The sequence below is a fragment of the Populus trichocarpa genome, chromosome 6 (assembly GCF_000002775.5).
Source record: "Populus trichocarpa isolate Nisqually-1 chromosome 6, P.trichocarpa_v4.1, whole genome shotgun sequence".
Classification (NCBI taxonomy): Eukaryota; Viridiplantae; Streptophyta; class Magnoliopsida; order Malpighiales; family Salicaceae; genus Populus; species Populus trichocarpa.
Window position 1 is genome coordinate 9,443,069 of NC_037290.2, and position 14,043 is coordinate 9,457,111.

Below are 14,043 nucleotides of genomic sequence, written 5' to 3' on the forward strand. Positions count from 1 at the left end.
AATCCTTTTCTTGTTACCACCATGTCATAAAAAAGGAAGCCTTCTTTATCATCTCTGGAATGAAGGATTGCCAACTCATGTCTATAATGATGTCATGCGTGGCTTGATCTCTCTCATGTCCAAATTATAAGGGCTCAGCCAAGTGAATTTCATTGTTTTCTACTAGAGGGCATGAATATGGTTGTTGCTGTCTGAATAGGAAGTGTTGCTAATCCAGACTTGTGAGGGTGGAATTACCTTTTTTGACTACCTTTCTTGCTTTATCTAATTTTTTTCAAACAAATAACCTGTCAATAGTCTTTCTCCATTATATGGCAATTAGCAACTTGCCCAAGTGGCTCACTAACCTTGATTATATGATTATTATGCAAGGTCGTTGCTGCTATTTCTTTTCTAATGTGAAGCATGGCTTGACTCTATCCATTTGCTAAAATAAGCATTTGATAAACTCATTCTTAAACTCATTACTTGTTATGTTGGATGCCTCAGAATCTCCCTTGTTGGTGAAATCTTTCCTCTTCAAAGATAAGACCCATGCTAGATTATATTTGAAATTTGTTATGCCTTTTTACCTAGCAACATCTAAAAATTGAAGCATTACCTCTTTATCTAATCTTTAGGCCATAAGTATTAATTAATCCTTGTGAACAATCAACAAGGAAATTATAAATTGGTTAAATTATTTTAAAAATGTTCATAGACTTTCCGGTGGTTGTTGATCCCTAAAAGCTATTCTTGAATGTAAATAATAGTATCAAAAGTGCCCCCTCAAATCATGGTAGCATGGTCTCTTAAAACCAGATCCAATTTCTTTTAAAAGCATTCATCAATGGTTTGTAATTAGTAGATTTAGCCCAATTACATGACGTTACGTTGGCATTATACCACCAGCTTGCCACGGCCATCATCCCACGATGTTGATCTTTTTAAAGCCATTACTCTTTGGATGCTAGGTTGTGAACCTGGACTACCGATCATTTTTTTTTCAAGTACAGAATGAGATTGACAACCATGGTTTAGCCTCCATTTATTGCAATCAAGGGATTGGTGTCTGAGCATGGAAGGGATCATTGTCACTTCCTCAACCTCCCAGCTGTTTTCTTTGTTCTTTGAAAATCTTCATGTTGGATTCTCATGAAACCATAATGTTGAAGTGTAACTAATCAATCATATTCTTTTGACAAACATTATCTTGCTTTATGCCTGATTCTCTTATTTTTGCAGGAGGTATATCGCAATGATGGAAATGTCCCGTGTAGCTGGCGAAAGAGATCAGCTAATTACATTGTTACTTCCACTTGCAGAACATGTGCTGGATATCATCCTTGTCCATTTTCGTGAAGGGTGCGTCATCTTTATTCTTTAACTTTATTTTCCTTTCCTTTCTTGACCCCTCTCCCTGCTATTTAGATCTGGTTGTTGGATGTTGGATGTTTTTAAATGTTGCTGTAATATATTGCACCCTCTGTTTTACTACAACCAAGCATTGTATTGGTTTGGTATCTGTAATTGTAATTAGGTTTTTCTTATGAAATTTTCATGTATTGATGACTTGAACAAGGCTGAGTTTTAGATAAAAACCAAATAAGTGAAAAGATTATAAAGCTTCAGTTTTTTTGCGTCTCCACCAATTCATCTGTGTATGAAAATTGTGTATAATGCAATATGAAAAAATAATTAAAATTTCTGTTGGTCATTCTGTTTTATTCGGTTTTTCAAAACCAAACTGAAGATATCCAAATTACCAAAAAAATAAACTAAAGTACCTATTGCTTTGGGGATCCAAGGTGAGTTCATTAGTAGATGAGGTATAGCTGTTAAAATTTATCTGCCCTGTGATCTTTTGTTTTCTTGGCAGGTCCATGGCATCTGATAATAGTGGAGCTACAAAAGCAGTTACATTTGGCACACACTCTGACCCCAGACAGGATCTATCTTGGATGTGCGGGATGTTGGTTCCCACGTTAGAACGACTTGAACTGTTGAGTGAGGTATGGTACTTAATTTCTGCTTACTGCTTATAGCCAGTCAAAATAATTACTGAGATATGTGTAGTGATACCTTTTGAATCATGGCATCAAAAGTGTTAGAGATAAATTAGTAAATCTAATGGATTGATTGTTTGGTACAATCAGGGGTTGAGCTAGGTTTTTGAGAAGGGAAATGAATCATGACAGACTTGAATTTCTGTCCTACAAGCGTTTTATGATGGGCCAGAGCTTTGAAAATCTGGGGATTTTAATGGTTTAGATTAATAAAGAATAAAGGGATGTTTTTAAAAAAATTTGAATTAGGGAAAAACTTGCTCGAGCTACTAGTGACACTGGTGAGTTTTCTAGGATCACACCAAGAAACCTAAGGCATCACATCTTAGGAATTGAATTCTTAGGAATTGCATCATGCAACCTAAATTTTATTCATAAATTCTTATTTCTGAAATAAAGTATTATAAAAGCTTTATGTAGTTGGATTAGAATACTCTTAAAAAAGAAGAGCATAAATTAGGGGTGATCGCTAATTTAAACGGTTTGGTTTAGATGAGAAATTCAACTAAATTTGCACAGAACCAAACCAATTTAAGCCTTTGATTTTTTTCAAAACTCAATTTTGCATTGATTGGTTTGGTTTTACATTTTTAAAAACTAAATAAATCCAATTTAATTCATGGACCTTTTAGTTGTGCTATTTTTGACAGGTTTTGATTTAATGAGCTTTTATTTCATATTAGGCCTTGAGTTTACAATGGGTTTTTTCAGTTTACTTTGGATTTTTTAGTTTCTAAACTTTGAAACAAAAACCGAGCAGAACTGAACCAATTTTTTTAAAAAAAATTATAATTGATTTTTTCTAAAAAGTTTTAAGAAAACCATTTGATTCAGTTACTTTCTAATTGGTTTTTACAGATTTTTCAAATAATTCAATTAATGTCACCTCTAGCGTAAATATATTTTCCCTGCTTAATTAAGAACTAACAAGACACTTTCATATGTTAAAAGCCATGTTCTAGGAGAATTTGGAATGTATCTTGAAATTACAGCAATACCCTGAATTGTAGAGTTGAATAACTTATACAAAACTAACCTTTTTTCACCTGCTTCAAGGGGCAATTGGCCCACTTAGTTTCGCTCCACTATGAAAGGATAAGTTGCTCGCTATAGTGACTTCAAGTTACGGTAGTTTTTGTAACTTGGGTACATTTTTATGACAAAACAATACTTAATCTCATATATTTACCTGTATTTCTAACTTTACATTTCACTTGTTTATATTTTCTACTAATGATTCTGTATTTAGTAGTTCGACTATATTTTTTTTTTGTGTTGTTAAACAAGTGTAACATAGAAATATTCAAGTTATGTTGGAAAAGACCTAGGGATAGCATCTCTATCTTGCCTTTATCTGCTAGCAAAACCATAAATAATATCTCATCACAATTTTCTGTTCTAATTTCTCTTTAAGTAAGTGCTATATATACTAGTCATGCTATCAAGGACCTCATTCAAAACTAGTGGATTCAAAGCGGTCAAATAACTTATGCTTATTCTATGAATAATTCTTTGTTGTGCTTGTGCATCCCTAACCTTGTTCCTGCTAATTTCTTATTAAATAGATAAATTGAAACTAATTTGGTAGTTTTAAATTTGAATTGGAAATTTAAAATTATACACTAGGCATTCCTAATAATGATTTTAACTTAACTGCTTGATGATATGTTTGAAATTTAAATTCTTTATTTAAAATTCTTTTTGTAAACATCTTTTCCATTTTAGCCACCATGTTTTTGTGATTCTTCTCTCTTGTTGTATAATAACAGAAAATTTTATGATGCTTAGTGAATAAGTAGTGCATTCTAGTAGTTACTTCTTAGAGTCCAATTTAAAGAAAAAGAGAAACACAAGGAGAGAGAATAAAATCTATGACCCATATCTGTCTCTTTCTTCAAAGTGGACTCCTAGAAAATAACTAATAGTATACCATTTGTTACTTTCTAAGCACCATAAAATTACTCTACAATAATTGTACTTCACAAGAAAAAGGATTCTTCTTTCCTTGTTGGAGTCTGTGGATTTCTTGTTGTCGTAATATCAACTTGCTTGTGATGCAAATGAAGTACTTGTAAGAACCTTTGTGGGTGTTTTTCATCTGTGGCAAACGTGTGTAGTGCAACAATTTTCACTCGGAAAAGTGTGACAAATCTCAGCGTAAACTATGTACTCATCATTGGTTTTAGTTAAAATGAAGTAAATAGTTGCATCCCTGGTGTTGAAGTATTTAGCGTCTGTGGTGTCGTTAACTATTTAGGAATTTGATCTTGATTCTGGTCTTTTGCAATCGGCACCGATGTGCTTGCTTGGTTTTGCAGGATAAGGTCGGCCACAATCTGAAGGTGTTTCGAAGATTGGTGACATCCCTTAAAGAAATGGCAATCCAAAACCTGGCTTTATGAGATTACCTCAGGCTGTGAAAAGATGTCGTGACGTAGTTGAGTCAAATTTTATGATGTGGTTAATGTTTTCTTGAGGTTAGCTTTTCGGCTTTGTAAATCTGCAAAATTATAATCTATAATCATATGTTGTATTAGGCTGATCCAATACTATCTTAGGATTTTTGTATTCTTGTACACGAGCAATCTTCTCAAGTCTACTTTCAAATGCTCAAGTAAAGTCCTATTGGTATCATTAATTAATATGCTTTATCATCATTCTATACTCCATGTCACTGAACTTAAAAACCATCAATTCTATTCAGTTTTTCTCATTTCCTTACATTTTTCAATTCCTCGAAAAATACTGCCCACTGAGACCTTACTCCATCACCATCTCCTTGTTTTTTTAAATATTTTTTATTTGAAAATACATCTCAATAAGTTTTTTTTTTTAAAATATTTTTAATATTAATATATTGATCTAAAAACATTAAAAAATAGTAATATAATATAAAGAAAAAATAAAAAATTTTAATTTTTTTAAAATACTTATGAAATGTAAAAACAACAAATTCAGAGTTGTTCTAGCCACTTGGCAGCTAACCCCATACCTTATAATGTCACTTCTAGTTGAAGCAGGGGATGCCATTGTTGCTGGCATTGATGGTGGGTTTGTTAGATAACTTGTATCGAAAGACTGAGGCTCAGTTCCGCAGGATGTTGCTTGGGCAGTGGCTGGACTGCACATCAACGAAAAGAGAAGCTTCTACTTCATTTATAGAAGGTTCTTTGAATGCTGGAAAATCAAGACACATACTCGAAGCTACAAGCCATGACTTCTAAACGGATGTAATGGCCCAAGCCCGTTACATATAATATTATTTAAAAAACAAATAAATGAGAATATCATATCGCATCATCATCTTCTATACTGGAGCTCGTAGTCGGTAGTCCACATTCAACGAAGAAAAAAAAAGGAACAGAGTAGCCACAGTGTTTTAGCTGCAAAACTTAATCAGACAAACAGGGAAACAAGAGAGGGAGAGAGAAAGAGACCAAAACGATGTCACTCACCTTCTCCGTCTCCTCTCTTCATCCTCTCTACAAGTACAAACCCATCTCCACCACCACTCTCCCTCCAAAACCTCGGTTTCTGTCCATCAAATCTTCTTTAGACGACGAAACCCAAAAACAAACCTCTTGGGTCAGCCCAGACTGGCTAACGTCCCTCACTCGCTCCTTATCCTTAGGCCGAAACGATGATTCAGGGATTCCCATTGCCAGTGCTAAGCTTGAAGATGTGTCTGATCTTTTAGGTGGTGCTTTGTTTCTCCCTTTGTTTAAATGGATGAATGATTATGGGCCCATTTACCGTCTCGCTGCTGGCCCTAGAAATTTCGTTATAGTTAGTGACCCTGCTATTGCTAAACATGTTTTAAAAAATTATGGTACTAAGTATGCCAAAGGCCTTGTTGCTGAAGTCTCTGAGTTTCTCTTCGGCTCCGGTTTTGCTATCGCCGAGGGCCCACTTTGGACTGTAATCTTCTTTCCTTCCTCCCCCCCCCCCCATTATTTATCCTATGAAACTAAGCTGGCAATTATTATCAGTATCAGTAATAATACTTGAAGTTGTGAATTTTCTTTATTTATGGTGATGGTGTGTAGGCAAGGCGCAGGGCAGTGGTGCCTTCACTGCACAGGAAGTATTTGTCAGTGATAGTTGAAAGGGTGTTTTGCAAATGTGCAGAAAGGTTGGTGGAGAAGTTACAAGCTGATGCATTGAATGGCAATGCTGTAAATATGGAAGAGAAGTTTTCTCAATTGACACTCGATGTCATTGGTCTTTCAGTATTCAACTACAATTTTGATTCATTAACTACTGATAGTCCTGTTATTGATGCTGTTTACACTGCATTGAAAGAGGCAGAGGCTCGTGCCACTGACCTTTTGCCATATTGGAAGGCATGCAAATCCATGAGTTTCTTCATTATTCTCCGTGTTTCTCAATTTTTTTTTTTAAAGTTTTTAAGTTGTGATTTTTTGTTGGTTTGCAGATTGATGCTTTGTGTAAGATTATACCGAGGCAAATAAAAGCGGCAAAGGCGGTTATGGTTATTAGGCAAACTGTTGAGGAACTTATTGAGAAATGCAAAAAGATTGTGGAAATTGAGGGTGAGAAAATAAATGAGGAGGAATATGTGAACGACAATGATCCGAGCATTCTCCGGTTTTTGCTCGCCAGCAGGGAAGAGGTCTGCTCCTGCTCTTTATTTATTAGTGTTTATTAATATATCATGATTGTGGAATTGTAGAATAATATGCAAGTCTCAGTTATAAAGCAGGAATTTCTGTGCATAAATTATGTACAGTTTGTGAGAATTATGACTGGCATGAAATAAGAAGCCTTTTTGTAAAACTACATTATTTTACTGCATTACTTTGCAAATTTTATGCTCCTGCATGGCATACTCTGTAGTTTGTTGGGATTGAAACACAATAGCTTAATTGGGAGTTGAAGCATATCACCGTTAGGATCTGGAATGGGAACATCCACTTGAGGAATCATGACCCTCCTAGTTCAACCAAAAAAAAAAAAAAAATTCATTGCCCTGTGCCATTTATGCTGGCCTTGGCACATAGTTCTTGACATGAAAATTAGGATGTCTGCCCTTATCGTTCCAAGTTTCTGCATACATGGATTTGCAAGAGAATTGTATTTTGAAGAATGATCTCTCTCCCTCTGATATTGGATTCTAGTATCTTTTCTTAAGTTTTCTTCTTAATTATAATTTAATGGCCAAATGTCTTTCAGGTTTCAAGTGTACAGTTACGAGATGACCTACTGTCAATGTTGGTTGCTGGCCATGAGACAACTGGTTCAGTATTGACTTGGACTTTGTATCTCCTGAGTAAGGTAGTCTATCTTATTACATGGGAAAATATTTGTTGATATTCAAATTGGAAACCCTCAATCAATGACAATTTCAGACTTCAAACCAAATCTAATGACTTGTGATGCTCAATTATTTCATGAACTTGAAACTGTGAGGATAAAAGTGTTTAGGCCCAAAATCTTGTTACCTCCCCCAATGTGGTACTCTTCTGCATAATGCCTTTTCAAAAGTTTTTATTCTCGAATGCTCATTGACCTGAAAGGAGTTCAAAGAGTGTTGCCTTGGTCAGTCATTTATCAAAGGGGCACATATGTCTTAATTAATATGGGAAGTGAATATTAAATGATCAATGAAACACCCAATGGAGTTTAATTTTCCTTATGCCATTTGGAACAAAAATCATTAGATTAGATGGTCTAGTTTTGGTCCATTTAACCTAGGAATTAATTTGTCCCTCTGTGGGGCACAGGCTGGGCAAACTTGATCCGATAGGGAGGTATTCTGGGTTAAAGCATTGGTCTATATGCATGATGTATCTGTGGATTTTGTTTGCATATTTAGATGCCACTATTTACATGGAGGTGTGATGTCAAACGTCTTATGAATTTGTTGCTACCTATGAAGTCGGAGCATTTGTTCCTGTTTAGTTTCTTGTTATAATCCACTTAGGGATTATATAGTACAAGTTGAATTAATGTTTGTTTATAAAAAACATGTCTGGCTGTTTTATTGCACGTAACTGGATAGTGTGAGAACTACATTTGTTTCACTTAGGTTCCTATTTCTGATTGTCAGATTCATTCTTGAACATCTCATAGTTATATATTTTCAGAAACTGAATTGTGTTCTAGCAGTTCCTTTAATATGTAGCAACAAGTTTGTTTAGCATTTACATTTGAAAATGGTGACTTGCCTTTTGTTCCTTTCATCTACCTTCTCAAGTTTTTAGAACCTTCAATAGGAATAGTTTGCCTAACCCCTAATTTTAACTTCTCAGCCTGTTATATAAATACACATGCTACTGAACATCATTGTTCTTCATTTACTTTTTTTCAGGATTCTTCTACATTGATGAAAGCACAAGAAGAGGTTGACCGAGTACTACAGGGAAGGCCTCCTACCTATGATGATATAAAGGATCTAAAGTATTTGACACGCTGCATAAATGAGTCCCTACGTCTCTACCCACATCCTCCGGTAGGTTGCATTGCCTTTCCTTCTTAAGTAAATTGTAACAGGACTGGCAAAAATAGACAAACGGTTTATTACAGCAATCTCTTTATTATTCTATCATATGTTGTTACTCTTGTAGGTCTTGATAAGAAGAGCTCAAGTTGCTGATGTGCTTCCTGGTAATTATAAGGTTAATGCTGGACAAGATATAATGATTTCAGTGTACAATATTCATCACTCCTCCAAGGTATTATGATATTTTGTGCACTCTTCAAACCTACATTGAGTTGAATTTTGTAATTTAAGCTAATAGTTTTAAATGAAGAGACCGCTGCTGTCTGCTGTAAATTTGGAAACCTGACAAAATCAAGGTACTTATTTAGTGACTGAATAATTAGATTTGCTACTTTAGATGGGATAAATTCTAATCTTTCAGCACTTCCAAAATTGCTAGGAAGCGACTAATAAGCTTGCTTAAGCGTACACTATTGATTGGTAAGAGTTTGAATCTTGTATTGACACCCAAGCCTGTCAATGTGTGCCAAGGCATGTGGAAATAAGCTTTCATCATTGAATAAATTCTCTTTGCTGGTTCTTAAGCAACTCTGATTGGCAAGATTTTGAATCTTGTGTTGACACCCAAGCCATCTTGTCACTATGTGCCCAGGCATATGGAAATATGCTTCCTTCATTGAACAAATTCTATTTGCCAGTTCTTAAGCAACTCTGGCAGTATCTTACCTTAAATGTACGAGTTCAAAGACAATTCTGAACCATAATTAAGAACTGAAATGGAAATTCTGTTATGATTTAGTTTCTAAACAAATGGAAAGAATTTTTGAATTTTGACACCTTTTCTGTTCAGTTTTACATCAAATGGCAATATTTTGAGATCACTGCCCATCCTAATAGGCTTGTTTGAATTCGAATATAGTTATTTGGCGTGATTATTCATGGAAACCAAGAATGTGTTTGTTGTGTGAATTGGCTTCTGATGGTATTTCTTATGTGCTTAATTTACAAGGTCTGGGAGAGAGCAGAAGAGTTTGTGCCAGAGAGATTTGGCTTGGATGGCCCAGTGCCTAATGAATCAAACACAGATTTTAGGTATTTGTTTCTTCTTGTTCCTTTGTATTATCATTTCTTTGATTTTGGTACAACTTTGTTAACATAATGGGCTATTTATTAAGCTCAAAGTCCAACAACGTGTATTTTTCCCCTTAACTCATCCTGGCCTGCATCATTCTAAATTAGTAACTTGTGCATCACAGGTTCATTCCTTTCAGTGGAGGACCCCGTAAATGCGTTGGTGACCAGTTTGCTTTACTTGAAGCCATTGTTGCACTTGCAATCTTTCTACAGAAAATTAACTTTGAGCTGGTTCCTGATCAGAACATCCGCATGACTACTGGAGCAACAATACACACTACAGATGTAATTATCCCATACATCAAGCACAATCATTTAAAAGTTGGAAACTTGACAATGATTTGGTAAAATGTTAATCTTATATATGCAAAGATGCGTCCTAATGGAGTGGCACTATTTGCAGGGCCTGTACATGAAACTCAGCCAAAGAGACACTTAAATGTCTTTGCTTCATCTTCTTCTGGGTAAGCTGTAAAACTAATATGTTTAGGCATCTGTGTCTTGTACTAATATTCAATTTTGTAAGCAATGAGAATGAAATTCTATTCTTTGGTTGAAAGCGAAAGAAATTATCATTTTTTGACCAAAAATAGTGACACAACAAGAACTTCACATAATCGAACTGTTAATATATGTATTGCAGAGGTAGGCGTTGTAATCTTTGATAACTAGGCATCTTGAATGGTCATTCTCAGAGATAAAAAAGAGGCATCTCAAGTTTTCCATAAACCATGTTGCTTTGGTTTTGGTAAGCTGCTTTCTGGGATAACAGAGTATTCTGATCTTGACTCTGAACTATGTCTAAATTAATACAATGGTATGAATATAGAATCATGAATGAGCTTGCTGTAATAACTTCGTTTTTAACCTGAACCAACTCTTAGGATGATGCATTTGGTCCTCTAGACAGAACAAAACTGGATTCAATAGGACAGGTTAGATAATGTTTGGTGCCTATATTAGACATGATGAGACAAGTTGCATTGTGTTTGATGTGCATATTGGATCATTGTCCTGTCCATAGTTGTCCTGAAGGTAAAATTCTCGTCCCACCATGGGGTGGATCAAACTTGTCAAATGCCATGGACAAAATCATTCTCTCAATTTTCTATATCATCCATTATTCTATTTATCACTCACTTATTTTTTAATTTGATTGACTAATGTTTGACCAATTTCACTTGTATTTTATTAGAATGAATTTTTACATATAGGAGTTTAATTGATTTTTTTTGTGATTCAGGGACTAAATTCACTTACTAAAAATTAGAGGACAGAATAAAATAAGGACTAAAAAATCATTAAAAATAAATGTAGTGACTAAAATGAATTGGTGAAAAATTTAAGAGGACCGAAATGAATTTTTGCAAAAATCCATCCACCATTGTCTTGTTCAATGAACTAAACACGAGACAAAAAACATGTGTATATGTCTAGTTCGATACATTATCGAGTACAGCCCAATGCCATTTGTCCCGTCTTGTCCAATGCTCATACCCCATTTTGTTTCTGTCCCAAGGAAATGACCACTAGTTAAATTAACAAAAACTAAAAAACCTGAATGGCGGTCACTGTTCAACCTTTTTTTAATATTTTTTTTATAATTCTACCTTCCAAATTTTCTTCTTTCAATTTTCATTTTCAATATTTTATTTATTTTAAATTATTTATAATTTATTTTGATTTATTTTTTTATGAAATTATAGCAGCTTTAAACAAACATTCTAGTACTTAATTTTCACACAAACATTTATTTTTATTATCATATCATTACATAAAAAACAATTTAAAAAAACAAAGATTTTAAACCTAGTGGAGTGCATAATCTAGGTCGTGAGTTATATAAGTTGAGTCACGAAATCCTGGTTGATCCAATATGTCGCTGTCTCAATATTAAAAAAAAAAATATTTTGATTTTTTTTAAAACCAAATCATGTTTTTACTAATTATCCGGGTTGCTTTTTGGATTCATCAAGTCAACTAGATCATCTAAAGTCAACTTCTGTGGTTTATTTTAAACTCAAGCTAGGCAAGGAGTCGGGTTGAAAGATTTGAAAGTAACCTGCTAGATCAGGTTTAATAACAATGTCGAAAAGTTTTTTTTTTTCCAATTACATGTTCAATTTTTTTTTCTTTCAATTGAATCATTTTTGGTTTTTTGTAATTAATTTTATCATTCAACATTTTATTGATTTTGAATTGATATTCATAATTTGTTTTGGTTGTCTTTTTATGAAGTTATTGTAATTTCTAACAAATATCTCGATATTTGGTTGATGCTCAATTTTTGCAAGCGTCTATTTTTGTTATCATATCACTAAATAAAAAATAATTTTTTAAAATAAAGTTTTTAAACCCAGTGGAGTGCATAATCCAAATCGTAGGTTTTGCGAGTTAAGTCGTGAAGCCCATATTAATTCAATATGTTGTTGTCTCAATATTAAAAAAAGAAGATGTTATCTTGAATTTTTTTTTTTAAAATCTAAACCATGTTTTTACTAGCTATTCAGATTATCTTTGGACCTACCAAATTATCTAGGTCATCTAAAATCAACTCATATGCGGGTTAATTTTAAACTTAGGCTAGGCAATGAGTCAGGTTGAAAAGTTTCAAAGTTGATTCATTAGGTCGGGTTTAATAACAATACTAAATATATTTTTTTTTAATTTCATCTTCTAATTTTTCCTTTCAATTGAGTTATTTTTTGCTCTCTTTTTATCAATTTTATCCTTTAGCATTTGGTTGATTTTGAATTAATATTCATAATTTATTTCAGTTTGTTTTTTTTTAAGTTATCGCAGTTTTAAACAAATATCTCGACATTTGATTGATGCTTAATTTTTTCATTTTTTGTTGTTATCATATCATTAAATAAAAAATAAAGTTTTTAAACCTAGTGGAGTGCATGATTTAGGTTGCGGGTTTTGTGAGTTAAGCTGTGAAACTGAGGTTGATCCAATATGCTGCCGCAATATTAAGAAAAAAATAAAAAATTAAATCTGAACCATGCTTTTATTGGTCGTCAAAGTTATTTTTTTATCCGTTAAATCAACTAGATCACCTAAAATCAACTTTTATACAGGTTAACTTTAAACTCGGGTTAAGTAAGGGTCGGGTCGAAATGTTTCAAAGTTGATTCACTAGGTTGAGTTTAATAACAATGCTAAATAGTCTCTTTTTTTTTTATTCAGTCTTCCTTTTTTTTTTCAATTAAATTATTTTTACCTTTTTGTTTTTCAATTTTATCCTTTAATATTTGATTGATTTTGAATTGATATTCATTATTTATTTTGATTCGCTTTCTATAAGGTTATCGCAATCTCAAATAAATATCCCGATATTTGATTGGTGTTTAATTTTGTGAGCGTTTATTTTTATTATCATATCATTAAGGAAAAATTGTTAAAAAAAAATTGTTAAACCCAGTGGAGTCCATAATTCAAGTCACAGGTTTAATGGGCTAAGCCATGAAGCTTGAATCAATATAATATGTTGTCATTTCAATATATAAAAAAAGGATATCATCTTGAATTTTTTTAAAGGCAAACCATGTTTTTTTATCGGTCATCTGAATTGTTTTTGAACTCATCAAGTTGATTAAGTTATGTAAAAGTAATTCTCGCACGATTTAATTTGGAATTTGGACTAGGCAAGTAGTTAAGTTAGGAGTTTTTAAAGTTGATCCGTTGTGATAGGTTTAATAACAATGCTAAAAAAATTCCTACAAGATTTTGATTCAATATGTAACATAGCGCTAGTTAGGAAACTAGTATTAACTTTAAATCCTGAGTTAGTATATAAGAATTTAAGAAAGGGAGAAGGGCTACCTTACATTGTGTAACCTATAGCTCAAACTACTTCCAAATAAACCAAACATTAAAGTGCTAGATATCACAATCTGAATTTTACCTTGGATTGCTTTCCAATATAAGAAAAGATGGTGGGAACACCAAACCCACACTGCATATTACACGAGTAAATGGACGAAGACGATAAAGGATGACTCAGTCTGTCACTTTTTGGTTAGGAGATTAAGCCCATCTAGGTCTATTTCATTGTCTTTGTTTTATTTATTTGGGTTATTTATGTTAGACAATTTTAATTGATAGGTTGAGCTCAATAGTTAAATGTTTTAGGGTTATGCTATTTATATATTTCTTTTTTAGTTTGTGAGGCAATTTTTGATAAATAAAATTTGCAAAGTTACAGACTTTTGCAACCCCTATTCTTTCTCTTCTTTAACATCTTTTTCTCATTTTTTTGCCTTTTCTTCTTAACTTATTTCTTCATCTTCAAATCTTTTTTTGTCTCACATCAACTTTGGTATCAAAGTATAGGTTTTTAATTATTTTTACAAGTAATCAATCTATTAGGTCTTGTGTTGAATCATTATCAACTAT

At 33.2% G+C, this 14,043-nt stretch overlaps 2 protein-coding genes across 7 annotated transcripts in view; both read left to right on the plus strand.

Moving 5' to 3' along the window:
• The window catches only part of LOC18100107 (nuclear pore complex protein NUP205), a 34,733-nt gene extending 30,031 nt beyond the window's left edge, over nt 1-4,702 (plus strand). For both annotated transcript variants that reach the window (XM_006381293.3, XM_024603092.2), the window contains exons 43-45: nt 1,225-1,344; nt 1,859-1,991; nt 4,364-4,702. In XM_006381293.3, the coding sequence (XP_006381355.3) occupies nt 1,225-1,344; nt 1,859-1,991; nt 4,364-4,447 (337 nt within the window). In that variant the 3' untranslated portion in view covers nt 4,448-4,702. The remainder of the gene's footprint in view (nt 1-1,224; nt 1,345-1,858; nt 1,992-4,363) is intronic.
• Nucleotides 4,703-5,333: 631 nt separating this feature from the next.
• Nucleotides 5,334-10,641, plus strand: LOC18100110 (carotene epsilon-monooxygenase, chloroplastic). 5 transcript variants are annotated; one of them, XM_024602763.2, is made up of 10 exons: nt 5,335-5,963; nt 6,092-6,388; nt 6,481-6,678; nt 7,239-7,340; nt 8,377-8,517; nt 8,633-8,740; nt 9,518-9,600; nt 9,765-9,927; nt 10,046-10,106; nt 10,286-10,641. In XM_024602763.2, the coding sequence occupies exons 1-9, from the start codon at nt 5,490-5,492 to the stop codon at nt 10,079-10,081; spliced, it is 1,602 nt and encodes a 533-aa protein (XP_024458531.2). In that variant the 5' UTR covers nt 5,335-5,489; the 3' UTR covers nt 10,082-10,106; nt 10,286-10,641. The 5 variants fall into 5 exon arrangements, 3 of the variants coding, with proteins under 3 accessions (XP_052310266.1, XP_024458531.2, XP_024458530.2); XR_002982270.2 differs by lacking the exons at nt 10,046-10,106; nt 10,286-10,641 and adding an exon at nt 8,819-8,864 and having other exon boundaries at nt 5,334-5,963; nt 9,765-9,806; XR_008059644.1 differs by lacking the exons at nt 9,765-9,927; nt 10,046-10,106; nt 10,286-10,641 and adding exons at nt 8,819-8,864; nt 8,948-8,988 and having other exon boundaries at nt 5,334-5,963.
• The last annotated feature ends 3,402 nt before the right edge of the window (nt 10,642-14,043 follow it).

Bases quoted from the DNA above. Each gene is read 5' to 3' on its own strand.
- LOC18100110 (XM_024602763.2), top strand. From the start codon at position 5,490: ATGTCACTCACCTTCTCCGTCTCCTCTCTTCATCCTCTCTACAAGTAC. The intron at 5,964-6,091 runs GTAATCTTCTTT...GATGGTGTGTAG, and splicing joins CCGAGGGCCCACTTTGGACT to GCAAGGCGCAGGGCAGTGGT. The intron at 8,518-8,632 runs GTAGGTTGCATT...TTACTCTTGTAG, and splicing joins GTCTCTACCCACATCCTCCG to GTCTTGATAAGAAGAGCTCA.